The 18,962-nt window shown below is 46.4% G+C and overlaps 1 protein-coding gene across 2 annotated transcripts in view; it reads right to left on the reverse strand.

Moving 5' to 3' along the window:
• Positions 1-2,767: 2,767 nt before the first annotated feature.
• DGCR8 (DGCR8 microprocessor complex subunit) overlaps positions 2,768-18,962 on the reverse strand; it is an 82,016-nt gene continuing 65,821 nt past the window's right edge. Inside the window, exons 13-14 of one of the 2 annotated variants that reach the window (XM_030217443.1) lie at positions 11,070-11,183; positions 2,768-3,923 (exon numbers count right to left, since the gene is read on the reverse strand). In XM_030217443.1, coding sequence (XP_030073303.1) covers positions 3,840-3,923; positions 11,070-11,183 — 198 coding nt within the window. In that variant the 3' untranslated portion in view covers positions 2,768-3,839. The remainder of the gene's footprint in view (positions 3,924-11,069; positions 11,184-18,962) is intronic. The other variant, XM_030217444.1, reaches the window with a different exon arrangement.

Here is an 18,962-nt window from a genome sequence, read left to right on the forward strand (position 1 = left end):
TCTTACAGAATAAAAACTGAGAAGGACCTAGCTGCACAAAGCCCTATATAGAACAGGATGTGCAAGCTTTTGTTCTGTTTCCATCTGCTGGTAGAGGAGTATAATCTGGACTGGTCTGGTAGAACTCAAGGAAGGAAAATTAGTAGGAAAGGCCAACATTTTCTAAATGCAACCCCCCCCCCCCCCCCACAACACAAAGTCCTCCTTGTGCACAACAAATGTGAGGCAGTTCTCTCAGAATTACTATATTTCTACTTTGTTTAATAAATACTTATTCTTTTTTAAAAAATGGGCAGGTGCTTCAGTAGTTAGCATTTGACTTAACGGAGATCAACTAATCCATTTTGTCACCTAAGGATTCTAAACACCGATCACTGTATCTTTATAAACCAGCATGCTCCACTGGTAAAAAAAATATACAATATGTAAAGCAAACAATTCCTCTTTATAAGCTGCTGCTGGTAGATGACCTGTTTCCTTCCCGCCAGGATGGAATGTGCCTACTAGGAAAATGCAGCCCATGTCTTTGTATGAAAATAGGAAAAGTGAAGCAGCATGGCTCCAACACATTTGCATATATTAGTCTTTCTTCAGTTGGTCTTCACTAAGAGCAGGGGTTTCAAGTACTACATTGTCTGGCTTTGCAAGTAACTAGCATCTTGGGCTAGGGACAGGGAAATAAGATATTCATACTGAAAATCCAGAAAACCGGGCCTGCTTTCAGTGCTCTAGGGCCAGAATGAAAAAACATCTAGTCAAGACATCTACTTAAAGCATTACAACAAAAATCAAGAGTTTAGGGAGGTAATGTGATCGCAGCAGAATGAACATTTTTCTCTTTTTTATTTAAAAAAAAAAGGCAGAAAAACCTAGAAAATATCTTTGGACATAAATATATATTAAGGGATAACTAGGCAAGCTAAGAACCACTTATTTAATAATGTCACTGAGACGGTTAAAAAAAAGGATGAATAAAATTTTTGTTTTTGGACACCAGGTTTGCTCTGTGCAACTCTTAAGTCAAAGCTCTAAAACACACACACAGCTTTAACCTGTAACTGACATCAAGCATCACAAGACAAAGTTTAAAACAGAGCTCGACTCACAAAGTGGAAAATAAGTGTTCATGCAGAAGCTAATGCAAAAATCTAAACATCCTCTGAACTTACAGCAACTCATGCATATGTGCAAATGCAAGACGCCAAACAATAGTAAACACTGAAACACAAATACTTCACAATATCATGACAAGAAACAGCAGTTAAGGTCATTTGTTCCAGCAGTTATTGCGTTTTTTTTGTTGTTGTTGTTATTTTCTGGATACTTAGCCTATCCAGTTACCAAAGCAGCAAAAGAGCTCTAATAACATCCTTAAAAAAGCAGATATTTGGACTTGGCTTTGGTTTGCTGTAACCATAAACTAGTTGTTCAATCCAGACACAAGGAGGGCTGATTCAGGGATGTTTCCATAATTCAGAATATTCATAGATTAACTCTGCAGTAAATAGCATAGTGCTGACTGTGCTAAAAACTACCAAATGAAAATGAAAAAGCTACTTACTATATGTAGTGCATGATGGGCACGGAAGTAAGATGCTGCACTGGCAGCTTCCAGCTTTTCCAAGTACTGGAGAGGCAGCGCAAACCATATCACTAGTTAACATGTGACCTCTCTTTTCCCCCTTACCTGTATATCATAATGCATAAAATATAATATAATTTATACAATGAAAAACTGAAAACAGTGAACCCACTTCTATGAACTGAACATCTCTCAGAATTTTAAAATGGAAAATTAATTTTGTAAACTGTTAATTGTACCTGAATGTACCTCAACCTTGAACTACCACTGCAAAGGCGTGAGCTAAATACTAAGGTGCGGTAACAGATTTAGCGCATGCTAAATGCTTCACAGCCCACTGTATGGCACTTAACACTAATTTGTTAGCGCATGCTAAATTCATTAACACACCTTAGTAAAAGGACCCCTAAATACCTTACTTATTATTAACACAGCATTTTCACTCTTCTATGGAAAATATACACATACTTAGTTGAAAGTATAGAATGCTGAATTTTAATTTTGCTGCATGCCCTATGTCCTCATCAGAGGGCTGGCATTTGTGGTCAAGGAGCTAAAGGATCAGCTAGGAAGGATCAGCGTGTTTACATTTAAAAGCATTAAATATTAACTGTCCACAAAGCTCTTTAATAGCACCAATCACAGAGCAACTGTGTACAGCTTGCTACAGTAGGACAGAACAGCAGATACTGTACCAAATGAAATGCAACACTGGAAATGATGCCTTCAGATGATGTTTTAAACAGACTGGCAAATGTGCTTTATTGTTTGTATGTTATGTACCTATAATAATAAAAATCTTTGAACAGACTGGTAAATGTGATGGCAAAAATAAAAAGCAAACTTCCAGAGGCCCCCATGTAAAAAGCTGCAACATTCGGACTGAATCCACTGCCTCAGTCTTTATGGAACAGTAGAGCTAGGGGACCAAATTCAAGCCTTCTGTCTAGCTCCATATCGGGCATAGCTTTTTGGAAGTGGATGGATAAAAGCTCTGTGTGTAGCCTTCACTAATCAAATATCACTATTACAAATCCAGGATCAGTGCTTCTCTTTTACAACTGACACTTATCAAAGTGAACTCCCCTTTCTAACACCATCTCATTTTACTTCCACTGATGGTTTAAACAGTAACCAGAAAAGGGGAGGGGGGAGGGGAAGAGTCAAAGCTTTGTCTTTTCAACATTTATATATATATATATATATATATATAGCACCAATCACAGAGCAACTGTGTACATATATATATATATATGATTTAATTGAAGCTTGAAAATACAATCCAGAAGAAAATAACCAGATAATGCTATCTTCATAAAAACTACCAGTGTTCTATGTCAGCAAGTGCATAAACCTGTTCACTCTGTGGGTAACCTACAAGTGACTTGTATTAAACATGTAATGCCTGGAAAAAGATGTCAAAGAATGACAGGGAAACTGGCCTCTTGAAAACTCAGCTTTCCTTTCTATTTATGCTGACAGAGCCTTTTCAAATGATTTGCTTGTCATTTCCATGTGAATTTCTGCACTAAAGGTAGCCAATACCATTTCTGCAGCCACTTCACTTAACACATATGAAATGTACCAGGGGCAGGAACAACCAAAGCCCCAGCACCTCAATTATTTCCAATGCTAGCAAACAAGGCATAAGGTATACAAAAAGTCTAACTTCTCCCAGCTCCTCAAGTCACCTGTACCAAACTTCAAGGGTAGTTGTTCAACACTGCCAGGCATCCACATTCATTAAAGTACCTGACAACCCCCAGCTCCATTCGGTATTTACTGGCCTAACATCCAGTCTTAAAAGCACCGTTCCTCTCCAATTTCATCATAGAATTCAAAGTGTCATGTCAGTGCATATAGGGTTATGTGCTAATTTGCAACATATAACAGAAAAACAAAATGTTGGCAGGTCTGTATATATAAACACATTTTAGTTTCTTAATCTTCTCATCAGTGGATATCTGAACAGAAAATGCGTGCTTTACTGTTACTGTGTGGACAAGGCTGCAATTGTATTGTGCATCTCCACATGAAAAAAAATGATTATTTGAGGAGTTTTGACCATTTACAAAATGAATCTCTTCACTTATGAGGTAACAACTTTCATTAGTAGTAATATTGCCCCGATGGTGCAAAAATACTCATCACTGAAGCAGCCAGTTTTACATTTTTCAATTAACATCAACTCTTAACTGGTTTAACTGGAGAAAAGATTTGTCTTATGTGTTTATTGCTCCCTCACTGAATGTTCTGGTCAGACATCGACAGTACACAGAGGTTCACTTCCAGGCTGGGCGGATTCTACTATAGTCATTGTGGGCTTTCTTCGAGTCTCCTCCTAGAAAAGAAAACAGGTTTTGGTTGATTTTTATGTCCCCTTCAAGCAAGAATTAAATCCTTATCCTTTCCACAATCATAGAGGCTCAGATATCCGGCCTTTATAGTGGCACCTGGCTTACCCTAGTGGCAAACTTACCATAAATGACCAAAAAGCCAGAGAAACAGATCCAATGATGCTTACAAAAAAGTTCAAAACAAAACAGCAAAAGTAGAGGCTGACAAATGTACAAACCAATAGGGAGATAATATCAAAGAGCAGTTTATTCAGAATATTCATATCAAGGACCCAACACGGTCCGTGTTTCGGCGCCAAAGTGCCTGCCTCAGGGGTCACAAACAACTTTCTCTGAAAAGAAGCCGATTGGCTTGGATAAATCATTTTTGTATGCACGTGGTTATATAACAGTTCAATCCATGGAGAGAACAAAAAAACAGCAAACCAATCAGCAAACAACACCTTGTGACAGGAAAAAAACCTGCTCTTTGATATTATCTCCCTATTGGTTTGTAGATTTGTCAGCCTCTACTTTTGCTGTTTTGTTTTGATTTTCCATGGCGGCTCCTCCTGTCTTTTTGGATTTACAAAAAAGTTCAGACATTACATACATCTTGTTTCTCTTTGCACATACACCAGTTAATATCAATTTCAAGGATAGTCAGGATTTGTAACATAAGTTTCATCAACATGGTGTCACAATATCAGTTTACTCTGTGCACTAGTGTACTCAGTTTCTCTGGCTAACGGACCAGGATCTTATTTCTTGCAAATCTATTTTCACTGGTTTATCCGCAGGTACTGTTTTGAAAGTAATTGGTTGGCCTTGAGATATGTATACCTGCCACTGTACTAGAGGTGGTAGGGAGGGGTATTGGTGGGAGTTCTCTGTTTATAATGCTAATATCAATGTATGCACAGTTTGTTCATTTGCAGTACTATTTAAAAAAAAAAAAAAAAAGAAATTGTTCAGCTCTCCCATTACATCTAGCGCAAGGATGTAGCTGCTAATTTGGCAGGACAAAGACAGCATGTTAAATGAGAAAAAAAAAAGGAGCACACTCTTTACTGAGGACCAATATGATCTGAAATGTTAAGCAATCTTACTGTACACCGCCTTGAGTGAATTCCTTCAAATAGGTGGTAAATAAATCCTAATAAATAAATAAAATATGTAACATTGGGGGGGGGGGGGGGGGGGGGGGGGGAGTGACGTCAGCTCCTGCAGATGGCTGCTTACCTTGAAAGCTCTGTAAACTCCGGAGCGAACTGAGGCGCTACCCTCGCGGAAACGCAGAGAAATACTCCCAAACAAAAAGTCTATAAACGCCATGGCAGCGAAGAAAAAACTGGCCAAATTTAAATTCGCATCCGAAGCCCCGAGTGTGGGTAAAAGCACGGGAGACACAGCGGCGACACGAGGTACCAAAATGGCGGCTGAGGAAAGCGAGTCAGACCCAGACCTCGAGGAAAACGCGACCAGTGACTCGGAGATTTGTAAACAAGACTTCGTGAAGTGGTTTAAGGAAATTAAAACGGAATTAATCGCCACAAGACGAAGCATACATACTGCGGTAGAGGAACTCCGAGATGAAATGCGAGAGTTCGGCAATAGATTGGTAGAGACGGAGGAAAGGACGGAAACAATATCAGAGAAGTTCGGGAGCTGCAGAAATCTATCAGAACAGAGCAGCAGTCAAAACTGGAGATGGAAACGCTGCTGGAGGACTTAGAAAATCGCACACGGCGATGCAATCTAAGATTCAAAGGGGTCCCAGAGGAAGATCAATTTAAGGATGCCGTACAAACGGTTAAAGACATTTGCGCCTTTCTGCTTCAGAATGATAATAATGCTGGGGACATGGCAGGAGAAGTACAAGTGGAAATTGAGAGGGCACACAGAAGCCTGGGTCCTCAAAAAGGTGGAATACCTAGAGATATAATAGCCTGTTTCCACAAATTTATAACTAAGGAAGCAGTATGGCGAAAAGCGAGAACCATGGGTGAAATAGAGTGGAAATCTGGGAAAATCCAAGTGTTTCAGGACTTAGCAAGGAAAACACTACAGAGGCGGAGGGACTTTAAAGAAGTCACGACATATCTCCAGAAGACTGGGCTGCGATACTGGTGGCTGCACCCATTTGGAATACAAATCACAGTGGGCAGTGCTACACGTAGGCTGCAATCACATCTGGGAGCATGGAAAATACTGAGAGAAATGGGATGTACAGATCTCCCGAGAGAAGCGGAAAGCTCACAACAACAACATAAAGAACGAAGCCCAGTGAGAAGGAAGCAGCCTGGTTGGCAGAAGGTGATAGGACAGAAAGAGTGTACGCCAAGGAAGAGGGAAGGACCGGAGGCTGGGAATGAACATGGGACTTGACCAGATTGGAACATTAGAAGGACAAAATTTGATCAGAAAGACTGCCTGTGGAGAAATAACAGGTGGCGGTTTGTAGGTTGATGTTGGGGGGGGGGGGGGGGGGGGGGGGGGGGGGGGGGGGAGTTTGAATTGAGATGTTACAAGAGGGGGAGGGCATATTATTGAGTTTAAAGGTTTATAAGCGGGTATCTGGGGAGAGCTCACTTCCTGCAGGGCACAACTGGCAGGAGAAGGAGGTGGCCAGTTGCCGGTGGGGCCCACGAAGGGGAAGGTGGGGGGAGGGGTACAGGGGAGGGGGGAGGGGTGGGAAGTGGGCTAAGGGTAGGGTCATGGAATGTAAATGGTTTGAACAGCCCGAAAAAGAGAAGTGTTATATTTAGAGAGCTACGGAGAATGCAATGGGATATTGTTTTGTTGCAGGAGACTCACATCAGGGCACAGAACACACATTTAATCATGCATAAGGGTCTTGGAGAGGGCTATGCACTGGCAGATCCGAAGGGCAGCAAAACGGGTGGGCTGGTGATTTATGTGAAAGACCATCTACAATTTGTTAAAGAAGCAATATATAAGGATGGGGAAGGGAGATGTATTGCCATTAAGGGAAAGATAAATAATAAATCTCTCACAATAATAAATGTTTATGCGCCCAATGTAGGAGAAGGGAAGTTTTATGATTCCATTAGACAAGAGATGATAAATTTTGGGGAGGGCAGAATCCTTTTGGGGGGGAGATTTCAATTTTCCGATGGCTGAGATCGACCATTCTAAGGGAAGAGTGGGAGTAGGAAGAATTAATAGAAACTCATTATTAAGGCTAATTAGAGAATTGGACCTGATTGATGTGTGGCGACTTCAACACCCAGGACAAAAATCATTTACACATTACTCACATACTCAAAACACATATGCAAGGATCGATATGATCTTGTGTAGCAGAGAGTTATGGGGTGAAATAAGCAATGCAGAGATTGAAAGTTTACACGCATCTGATCACGCTCCAATATGGATATCATTGAAGGGTATGGGACGACAGGGTGCTGGGAAAATGTGGCGACTGAATGAAACTCTATTGGATCTTGAGGTGGATTGCCAGGACATACGGGCTGCCATTAAAGAATATCTGGACATCAATGATAATGGGGAGGTAGGAGATGGGACTGTATGGGATGCATTGAAGGCGGTGATCAGGGGCCATCTTAACCGAAAAGGGGTATTCCGGAAAAAAGAACGGGAGCGCCATGAAATGCGGGTTAGGAAAGAATTGGTGAAATTGGAAGCTAGACATCAAAGAGGAGGTACTTATAATCTGCAAGAGCTCCTTAGATGTAGATCAGAGATGCAAGAGATACAGATGAAAAGGATGAAGTTCCATAGAAGTTTAATGCAGCAGAAATTTTATGAGTTTAGCAATAAGGCAGGAAACATGTTGGCTAGGAGGTTACGGGAGAGAAGGATTAAAAACACAATAATAAAAATAAAGGGACCAAAAGACACAATGTATTATCAGGATGAAGATATCAGAGAACAATTTGTGCGATATTACACCAAATTGTACTCTAGAGGAGTGGAGACTCAGAAGGAAGGGATGCGAGAGTACTTGCAGGACTTAGATTTACCAAAGATATCAGTAACGCAGAGAGCTGAGCTAGAGGCCCCCTTCACTTTGAGGGAGGTACTCTCAGTTATAAAAGGTTTGAAAGGAGGCAAGTCACCGGGATTAGATGGCTTTACCGCAAAATATTATAAAGTATTCCAGGATGAACTAGGACCCCTATTGGTGAGGATAGGGAACATCTGTTTTGTAGACAGCAACCCACCATTGAGCATGCGGGAAGCGGGGATTTCGGTATTATTAAAACCGGGACGTGATCCCACAGCTTGTGGATCATATAGGCCGATCTCACTGCTAAATATCGATGTTAAGATATTAGCAAAAGTTATAGCAGATAGACTGAAACAGATCCTCCCAGACCTTATACATGAGGACCAGTCAGGATTTATAGCCCATAGACAGGTGAGTGACAACGTCAGACGCACATTAAACATCATTTGGGGAGCGCAGAGAAGGGGGGATTCCTTAACGCTACTCACGGTTGATGCGGAAAAGGCGTTCGATAGGGTGGAGTGGGAGTATCTATGGGATGTCATGCATGAGATGGGTTTTGGCAGTCTATTTATAGGATGGGTGAAGGGTCTCTACACAACACCAGTGGCTCGGATCAAGGTGAATGGTGGTTGGTCTGGCCAGTTTAATATTCAGAGGGGAACACGTCAGGGATGTACCTTGTCACCCTTACTGTTCGCGATTTCTATAGAGCCACTAGCACAACGAATAAGAATGCTTGGGGATGTTAAAGGGGTCCGGATGGGTGGGAGGGACCACAAAATGGCATTATTTGCCGACGATATTCTATTCTATGTAGGACATCCGTTGTTGACTTTGCCCATAATAATGAGGGAACTAAAATCATTTGGAATATTGTCAGGATTCAAAGTAAACCTAGACAAATCAGAAATAATGAGGATTACGACATCTGATCAAGAGTTAGAACAGCTGGAGAGGAATTTTGTATTTCGGGTGGCGGATGAGAGTTTTCAGTATCTGGGCATATGCATTCCACGAGACCTTAATAGCCTATATACGCTGAATTACGCCCCACTTCTCCGATCCATTCGGAAGGACCTCAGTAGGTGGAAGTTGGGCTGGCTCTCTTGGTGGGGGAGGATAGCGGCGATAAAGATGAATATATTGCCCAGGCTATTGTTTCTATTTCAGACCCTACCCATTCCGGTCCCAAAGGGTGAATTAGGGAAGATACAAGCAGAATTAGGAAGATTTGTTTGGGGAGGGAACCAGGCAAGACTGTCCCGAAAGATTTTATGGAGAGCGGTAGATCAAGGGGGAAGGGGCATGCCAAATATACTTTGGTATTACTGGGCAGCTCAACTGAAACAGATAGGGATATGGAGTAAGGTAGACCTATCACCGATAACTCGACTTGAACAGATATTTGTCCAGTGGGGGGGAAGTTGGATGCTTTTCTATGGAGCTGTATTCCTGAAGCAAACTATAGGAAACTATCTTTGAATCCGTTTGTGTCTCACCTGTTGCAGCTCTGGGGATCCCTTAAGAAAAGGCTACGGGGAGATCAACATAGATCGACATATGCATGGATAACTCAAGAACCTGGATTTCCAGGAGGGGGAGAAAGTCGGGTGTTCCTTACATGGTTTCATAAGGGACTGATTCGATTTAGGGAGCTCTTGGAGAATGGTGCAATCAGAAGTTTTGAGGAAATCAGCAAAACATACGATTTACCAGAATCAGACATATATGCATACTCACAGGTGATGGATTATATTATGAAAGAGAAAGGCTTGAGGGAGGGCCAAACCACCACTGAAAAATTTGAAAATCTGTGGGGGGATATCGATTTGAAAGGTAAAGGGATTTCAAAACTTTACGAATTTATTAGGGGAAGGGATTTTGTAAAATTACCTTTTATGAAGGCCTGGGAACGAGATCTCGGCACTGAGATCACTGAAGCCGAATGGAGGGGAATCTGCCTGGAGGTTAAAAAAGCCTCCATTTGCGTTCTCATTAAAGAAAATATAAGATACTAAGCAGATGGTACTATACGCTGGATAAAATAAAAGCAATGTACCCGACTGCGACAGATGTTTGTTGGAGATGCGAGAAGGGGAAGGGAACATATTTTCACATATGGTGGGATTGCCCAGTAATACAGGGGTTTTGGGAAGAAGTAACGAGCCTACTAACAAAGGCAGTGGGCGCCTTGGTACCTTGCGATCCCAAGTGGTGTTTGCTGGGCTGGGGAAATAGAAGGGGAAAGAAATGGCAGTGTAGAATTTTTATTTATTTTTATTTTTGTTACATTTGTACCCCGCGCTTTCCCACTCATGGCAAGCTCAATGCGGCGGGCAATGGAGGGTTAAGTGACTTGCCCAGAGTCACAAGGAGCTGCCTGTGCCGGGAATCGAACTCAGTTCCTCAGTTCCCCAGGACCAAAGTCCACCACCCTAACCACTAGGCCACTCCTCCACTCCGTATGGGCCTGGCGGCAGCAAAAACAACTGTGGCTTTGACGTGGAAGCAAACAAGGGGCCCCATGGGGATGGATTGGGTTGAGAAGCTTAAAATGGTGGTTGCCATGGAAAAGTAGACAGATAAACGTAGAGGGCGATTTAATTCCTCTGCTGATGAATGGAAGCATATAGAGGTTATTCTGGCTGAAATCTAAGGGAAATAGACGGGTTAAATCAAACCAAATTGGAGGAAGGAGGGGGGTAAGGGGGGAGGGGGGGAGGAGTGGAAGGGAGGGATCGGAGGGGGGGAAGAAAAATGAAAAAAGGATTTTGGAAACATGTTTATTTAAATGTATTTTTGAATGTTATGGGAGCTTATTGCTCCAGAATGCTGTTACCATGGTTGTTAAATAAAATCTATAAATTAAAAAAAAAATATGTAACATTGTTCTGAACGTGTTTTATCTTCAGAACAAACACAGAGAAACAGCTTAAAGAATTTAGAAATATCCTCCAAAGAAAGATCTCTAGTGCAATACTTAGCGGTATGTAAATTTCTAGTACTGAACTGTACGCCAGGCATACGATTTATTTTACAATCATTTATGAATGTAGGAAACTGTAGAAACTCACACAATCTGCAGACCCAGCATAATCCCACCCCTCCTCCTCCAGGACAGGAAATCAAGCAACTATTGAATTGCTGGACTCACCCTCTCTTGTGCCAGCTTTCTCATTTCTTCTTGCAGCTTGTTCAGGATGTGTAGATTTGGCTTGTTCTTTTTGGCATACTGCTGAAGTTCTAGCACACTTCTATCTGATGTTTCCTAGATAAACACAACAAAAGTAGCAAAGAATGTTCAGAATGTTCCTCAAGATGCATCCCCACATAATCCATCTGACTCTAGAATGTCTTCTAAAATGCATCGTTCGAGTCAGAAGATGTACAGTATGAACAGTCCAACAGTTCTTGATGGTATTCATATAACTTGGTTATATAAGTACATTTTATGTTTTTAACCCTGCACCCTTCTTTTTTCCTATTCAGTACTATCTTTGATGCACAGTTTTATTAGATAAGGTGTGTATGTGTTCTTTCTTCCCAAAGAACCTTTAGGCCTAAAATCAGATATTCTTTTCTCCTTAAACTTTTATTTCCTCCTGATGATTGAGATGGGAGTTATCAAAATTCTTTTCTGACAGCTTTCAGGAAGACTAACTTATGGCTTAACTGTTCAATTACCGGTCCCAGGATACATGGTAGTCAGTCTTCCCCCACAAGCCATGAGTGTATCAATGTACCCAAGAAAAAGAGGGGCTACAGATCTCAGGTGTTCTATGTCCCTGCACTCAATGTTACCAGTAGTGTTTCTCTGGCTTAATTCAAAATACCAGTTAGAATATCACTTAAAGAAATGCATTCATAAATACATCTGCTATATAGCCCAGAGTCTTACACATATAGTTATTTGTATAACCAGCACAAGGGTGTTCACTTCCAGTCCTCGAATACTAGAAATGGGTTGTTTTTTTCAGGATACTCTAATATATATGCATGAGTGATCTGTATTCAATAGAGGTTGTCTGCACGTAGATCTCTCATGCTTATTCACTGAGGCTGTGACTTGGTTGGAGAACAATAGATCAGTTTTGAATGTTAAAAAGAGAGGTGATGGTGGTGAATACAGTTGAATTACCAGATACGCCTGATAAAATAGAATTATTTGGTCAGGATGTTCCACTTGTCCAGCAGGTTAAGAGCTTAGAGAGCTTATTCTCGAAGCATATGGATGTCCATGTACTTGAAACGCCAAATCCCGATTTTGCAAAGGAAAAAGGAACTTCCAACACTACAGTACACCCAAACAGCAAGGGGGGGGGGGGGGGGGGGGCAAGTTTTAGGCAAGACTAGGGAGGGTCCAAAATCGGTTTGCCCAACAGTGATTACCGAACAGGAAACCAAGCCTAAAAAAAGGGCATCCTAAGTTAGACCCGTTTTAGTTATGTCCAGGGTACAAAAGGTAAAATTATGTATAATCATACCTGATAATTTTCTTTCCATTAATCATAGCTGATCAATCCATAGACTGGTGGGTTGTGTCCATCTACCAGCAGGTGGAGATAGAGAGCAAACTTTTGCCTCCCTATATGTGGTCATGTGCTGCCGGAAACTCCTCAGTATGTCGATATCAAAGCTCCATCCGCAGGACTCAGCACTTAGAGAATTACACCCACGAAGGGACACTCTGCCCAGCTCACCACCGCCGAAACGGGGGAGGGGAATTAACCCAGCTCATCCCCACACAAGTGGGGGAGGGGAATCCGTCCAGCTCATCCCCGCGGAGCGGGGGAGGGACACCACACCCGCCGATGCGGGGGGATCTGGCTTATCCTGCAACCGCAACCGCGGGAGGAGCTGACTGACCCTAACACCGCCGAAGCGGGAAGGGTACAAAGCTGCCCTACAGCCGCACGAAGCGGGAGGGAGTGCCGGCAGAATTTTAAGTCTCAATCCGGCCCCGTAAAACGGAGGGGAGAGGAATGCAGCAGCTCACTGTAACACAAACTCGTCTTAACTCTTGAAGAATCCAAGTGAAAAAACTTGAACACGAAGTCTTTCTGAAGTAACTGAAGACTAAACTTGAACCTGAAATGCAACCAGAATAAAAACAGTACAGATATCTGGGAGGGGCTATGGATTGATCAGCTATGATTAATGGAAAGAAAATTATCAGGTATGATTATACATAATTTTACCTTCCATATCATCAAGCTGATCAATCCATAGACTGGTGGGATGTACCGAAGCAGTACTCACCCAGGGCGGGACATTGAAATCCCTGACCTCAACACTGAAGCTCCAAACCGGGCCTCCGCCCGTGCAGCCACAGTCAAACGGTAATGCTTGGAGAATGTATGAGCCGAAGCCCAAGTTGCCGCCTTGCATATCTCTTCCAAGGAGACGGATCCGGCCTCTGCCATCGAGGTCGCCTGAGCTCTCGTGGAGTGAGCCTTCAGCTGGATAGGCGGCACCTTCCCTGCGGCCACATAAGCCGCTACAATGGCTTCCTTGACCCATCTTGCCACTGTAGGCTTAGCAGCCTGCAGACCCTTACGAGGACCTGCAAACAGGACAAACAGATGATCCGATTTCCGGAAATCATTGGTCACTTCCAAGTATCTGATGATGACTCGTCTCACATCCAGATATTTAAGAGCAGAGTACTCCTCTGGGTAGTCCTCCCTACGAAAGGAAGGGAGACATAGCTGCTGATTCACATGGAAGCGAGAAACAATCTTGGGCAGGAAGGAAGGCACTGTGCGAATAGTCACTCCTGCCTCAGTGAACTGTAGAAAAGGCTCTCGACATGAGAGCGCCTGGAGCTCGGAAACTCTTCTGGCTGAAGTGATAGCCACCAAAAAGACTGCTTTCAACGTCAGGTCTTTCAGAGATGCCCTTGACAAGGGTTCAAACGGCGGCTTCTGCAATGCTCTTAGCACCAGGTTGAGATTCCACGCAGGCACCACTGAGTGCAGAGGAGGGCGCAGGTGATTAACCCCCTTGAGAAAGCGCACCACATCTGGCTGCGAAGCCAGGGAAGCACCCTTCAGGCGGCCCCTGAAGCAAGCCAGAGCCGCTACCTGGACCTTAAGGGAACTGAGCGACAGGCCTTTGTCCAGACCTTCTTGCAGGAACGTCAACACTGAAGAAATTGGAGCAGTGAAAGGAGAAAGAGAGCCTGCTTCACACCACGCTGCAAAGATACGCCAAACCCTGGCGTAAGCAGTAGAAGTAGAGCGTTTCCTCGCTCTCAGCATAGTGGCGATGACCTTGTCTGAGAAGCCCTTCTTCCTCAGACGCTGCCGCTCAATAGCCAGGCCGTAAGACCAAAGGGGGAGGGATCCTCCATCACCACGGGACCCTGATGTAACAGGCCCTGCTCCACTGGCAACCGCAGAGGATCGTCGACTGAGAGTCTGATCAAGTCTGCATACCAGGGACGCCTGGGCCAATCCGGACCCACCAGGATTATCCTGCCGGGATGCTTTGCCACCCGGTCTAGTACCCTGCCCAACATGGGCCAGGGCGGGAACACATAGAGAAGCTCTTGTGTCGGCCATTGTTGGAGAAGAGCATCTACTCCCAGGGATCGAGGGTCCCGTCCTCTGCTGAAGAAGCGCGGCACTTGGCAATTGGCCGATGACGCCATCAGATCTAGGCTCGGCTGGCCCCAGCGCTTCGTGATGTCCAAGAACGCCTGAGCAGATAGCTGCCACTCTCCGGGCTCCAAGGTATGGCGACTGAGAAAGTCCGCCTTGACATTCATGACTCCGGCAATGTGGGCCGCTGACAGCTGTTCCAGGTTCGCTTCCGCCCACTGGCATAGACTCATAGCTTCCTTGGCTAGAGGGGCGCTCTTGGTACCTCCCTGGCGGTTGACATAGGCCACAGCCGTGGCATTGTCCGACAGGACCCGTACAGGCTTGAACACCAGTACCGGGATGAACTCCAAAAGCGCCAACCGAATGGCTCTGAGTTCCAGGAGGTTGATAGACCACTTTGCCTCTGCAGGAGACCAGAGCCCCTGCGCTGTCCTTCCCAAGCAGTGGGCTCCCCAGCCCGATAACGAGGCGTCCGTCGTGACGACAATCCACTCTGGGGACACCAGAGGCATTCCCGCAGACAACTTGTCTGTCTGCATCCACCAGCTCAGCGCCTTGCGCACTGCTGGATCCAAGGGAAGACGCACCGCATAATCCTCCGACATCGGAGTCCAGCGCTGCAGCAGAGAGTGTTGTAGTGGTCTCATATGAGCCCTGGCCCAGGGCACTACTTCCATCGTGGCCGTCATAGAGCCCAACAGCTGCACATAGTCCCAAGCCCGAAGAGGAGAGGCTACTAGGAACTGGTCCACCTGAGCCTGAAGCTTGACAATCCGATTGACTGGCAGGAACACTCTGCCCACTTGGGTGTCGAATCGAACTCCCAGATACTCCAGGGACTGAGTCGGGCGCAGCTGGCTCTTCTCCCAGTTGATGATCCATCCCAGGGAGCTCAAAAGAGCAACTACCCGGTCCACAGCTTTGCCGCACTCTGCATAAGAGGGGGCTCGGATCAACCAGTCGTCCAGATAAGGATGGACTTGTACTCCTTCCTTTCGCAGGAAGGCCGCTATGACCACCATTACCTTGGAAAAGGTCCGCGGAGCAGTAGCCAACCCGAACGGGAGGGCTCCGAACTGGAAGTGTCGGCCCAGGACTGCAAAACGCAGAAAGCGTTGATGAGGAGGCCAGATGGGAATATGCAGGTACGCTTCCTTGATGTCCAAGGATGCCAGGTACTCCCCTGCCTTCACTGCCGCTATAACAGAGCGGAGAGTCTCCATGCGAAAGTGCCGCACTTTCAAGGCCCGATTGACCCCTTTGAGGTCGAGGATAGGCCGGAGAGAACCTCCTTTCTTTGGTACCACAAAGTAAATGGAGTAACGCCCCTTGCCAAGCTGACTTTCTGGCACCGGAACGACCGCACCCAGGCGGATCAGATTGTCCAAAGTCTGCTGCACTGCCACAGCTTTGACCGGAGACTTGCAGGGAGAGAGTACAAACCCGTCTCTTAAGGGTCGGCAGAACTCTAGCTTGTAGCCGTCTCTGATGACTTCCAGCACCCAAGCGTCTGAAGTTATTGTGGTCCACTCGCCCAGAAACGAGGACAGCCGTCCTCCAATCTGCACTGGGGCGTGGACCAATACCCCGTCATTGGGTACGAGACCCTGGGGGAGGACCGGAGGGAGCACCTCCGGGACGGCGGTCTCTGCGAAAGGAATGCTGCTTGGGGGAGAAATTCCTCTTAAAGGAAGAGGGGGCAGAAGCACCCGACCTGCCCGGGCGGTACCGACGGGCTTCCTGAAACCGTCCTCTGGAGGTACCGGGACGAGCACTAGCCCGAGCCCTGACCTCCGGTAACTTCTTGCCCTTAGACGTGCCGAGATCAGTCACGATTTTGTCCAGCTCGACCCCAAAGAGCAGCTTGCCTTTAAAAGGCAATCTAGCCAGGCGGGATTTTGAGGCGTGGTCAGCAGACCAATGTTTCAGCCAAAGCCACCGCCGCGCAGAGACAGTCTGAGCCATGCCTTTAGCTGAGGCTCTCAAGACATCATACAGCAAGTCTGCCAAATAGGCTAAGCCCGATTCCAGGGCTGGCCAATCATTCCTCAAGAAATGATCCGAGGGGGAAGCCCGCTGCACCATAGTCAGGCACGCCCTGGCCACATAGGAGCCGCAAACTGAGGCCTGCAAACTTAAAGCAGCCGCCTCAAAGGACGACCTTAAGGCCGCCTCCAATCTCCTGTCTTGGGCGTCCTTTAGGGCCGTGCCACCTTCCACCGGCAATGCCGTTTTCTTAGTCACCGCAGTGATTAAAGAATCCACGGTAGGCCACAGATAGGCCTCACGTTCACTCACAGCCAAAGGATAGAGGCGGGACATAGCCCTAGCCACTTTAAGGCTCGCTTCTGGGACATCCCATTGAGCCGAAATTAAGGTGTGCATGGCATCATGCACGTGGAAGGTTCTAGGCGGGCGCTTAGTCCCCAGCATAATGGCAGAGCCAACAGGGGCTGAGGGAGAGACGTCCTCCGGAGAGGATATCTTCAAAGTGTCCATGGCCTGTAATAACAGGTTGGGCAAATCCTCCGGGCGAAAAAGCCGCGCTGCAGAGGGGTCATCCGCTCCAGCCGAGCGGGGATCCGTCTCCTCCAAGGAATCCGCAAAGGACCGTTGGGAGACCTCAGACACGCTGCCCTCATCTACATCGGAGGAGACAAATTCCTCCAAGGCCTGGGAATCAACCCGAGGGCGTTTACCTCTGGGAACCTCAACCTCTTTACCAGAGGAGGGAGCGGGGGCAGCGTTGTGCATGAGGAAGGCCCGATGCAGCAGCAAAACAAACTCGGGGGAGAAACCCCCCAGACTGTGCACCTCCGCAGCCTGGGCAGCAGCCCTAGGCGCGCTCTCAACCGGCGCTCGCAATAGCGGGGGAGAGACATGCTGCGCATCCAAAATGGCGTCCGGCGCGAAACTCCGCGAAGGAGCCGCGCGGGAAGAACGGCTCTTAACTTTAGCCGCTTCTGTGCCGTCGCCCAAATTAAGGGCGTTCATGGCATTAATGTCTCCAACCTCAAGGGCGGTCCAAGAAGAAGCCGTCCGAGCCGCGTGGCCGGCCAAGATGGCGGAGGCGAGAAGCGGGGGATGGGCGTTTATGGCGGGAAAAACCGCCACGCCGGAGGAAGGACCGGGACATGCATCGGTCGCGAAACTGTCACCCACCAAGGGCGAATCCGGCTTGAAGACCCCCGCATCCCCTCTAGAAGCGCTCGAGCGACCCGGGGAGCGACCCTTTGCGCCCTCGCCCTCCGACGCCATGAGCCACGAGGAGAAGAATCGGGGAACCCCCGCCCGCTATAAAAAGGTAAAATTACCTGCTGTCCGCTCCGAGTTGTAACGACCTGGTGTCTCAGTGAGTAGCTGCAATAGACGCTTAAATAAACGTCGAAATAAACGCCTTTAAGGCCGTTCAAAATTTTTTTTTTTTTTTTTTTTTTTTTTAACGGAGCCAGCGGGAGGGGGGAGAAAAGGAGGGACCTGGCACCACCAGGTTTGCACTTGCTCAAAAGAGCCCTCAACCCCAGGCACTCAACAAAACCTAAAAATTAGGCTTGGAGGCCTAGCCAGAGCTGCTGCTGTGTGTGACCACCACCTGCTGAGATAGAGAACATACTGGGGAGTTTCCGGCAGCACATGACCACATATAGGGAGGCAAAAGTTTGCTCTCTATCTCCACCTGCTGGTAGATGGACACAACCCACCAGTCTATGGATTGATCAGCTTGATGATATGGAAAGGTGTTCTGATTGAGCAGCTGACCACTGTAGGGATTAAGGCATGATGCTTTCTTAATCCGCTAGTGGTTGCTGTCCTCCTCCGTCTCCCCTAAAAGAGAAACTGAAAGGGGATACCAGGCTCTACGGCAAAGGGTATGATACATACCTGTAGCAGTTGTTCTCCGAGGACAGCAGGCTGATTGTTCTCACGACTGGGTGACGTCCGCGGCAGCCCCCACCAACCGGAAATAAGCTTCGCGGGACGGTCAGCACGCAGGGCACGCCCACCGCGCATGCGCGGCCGTCTTCCCGCCCGTGCGCGACCGCTCCCGCCAGTTGAATGACTAGCAAAAAATATGAAACACACAACTCCAAAGGGGAGGAGGGAGGGAAGGTGAGAACAATCAGCCTGCTGTCCTCGGAGAACAACTGCTACAGGTATGTATCATACCCTTTCTCCGAGGACAAGCAGGCTGCTTGTTCTCACGACTGGGGTATCCCTAGCTCTCAGGCTCACTCAAAACAAGAACCCAGGTCAATTGAACCTCGCAACGGCGAGGGTATAACAGAAATTGACCTACGAAGAACAACTAACTGAGAGTGCAGCCTGACCAGAATAAATTCGGGTCCTGGAGGGTGGAGTTGGATTTACACCCCAAACAGATTCTGCAGCACCGACTGCCCGAACCGACTGTCGCGTTGGGTATCCTGCTGGAGGCAGTAATG

Source organism: Microcaecilia unicolor, chromosome 11 (assembly GCF_901765095.1).
Source record: "Microcaecilia unicolor chromosome 11, aMicUni1.1, whole genome shotgun sequence".
In the NCBI taxonomy this organism is placed as follows: Eukaryota; Metazoa; Chordata; class Amphibia; order Gymnophiona; family Siphonopidae; genus Microcaecilia; species Microcaecilia unicolor.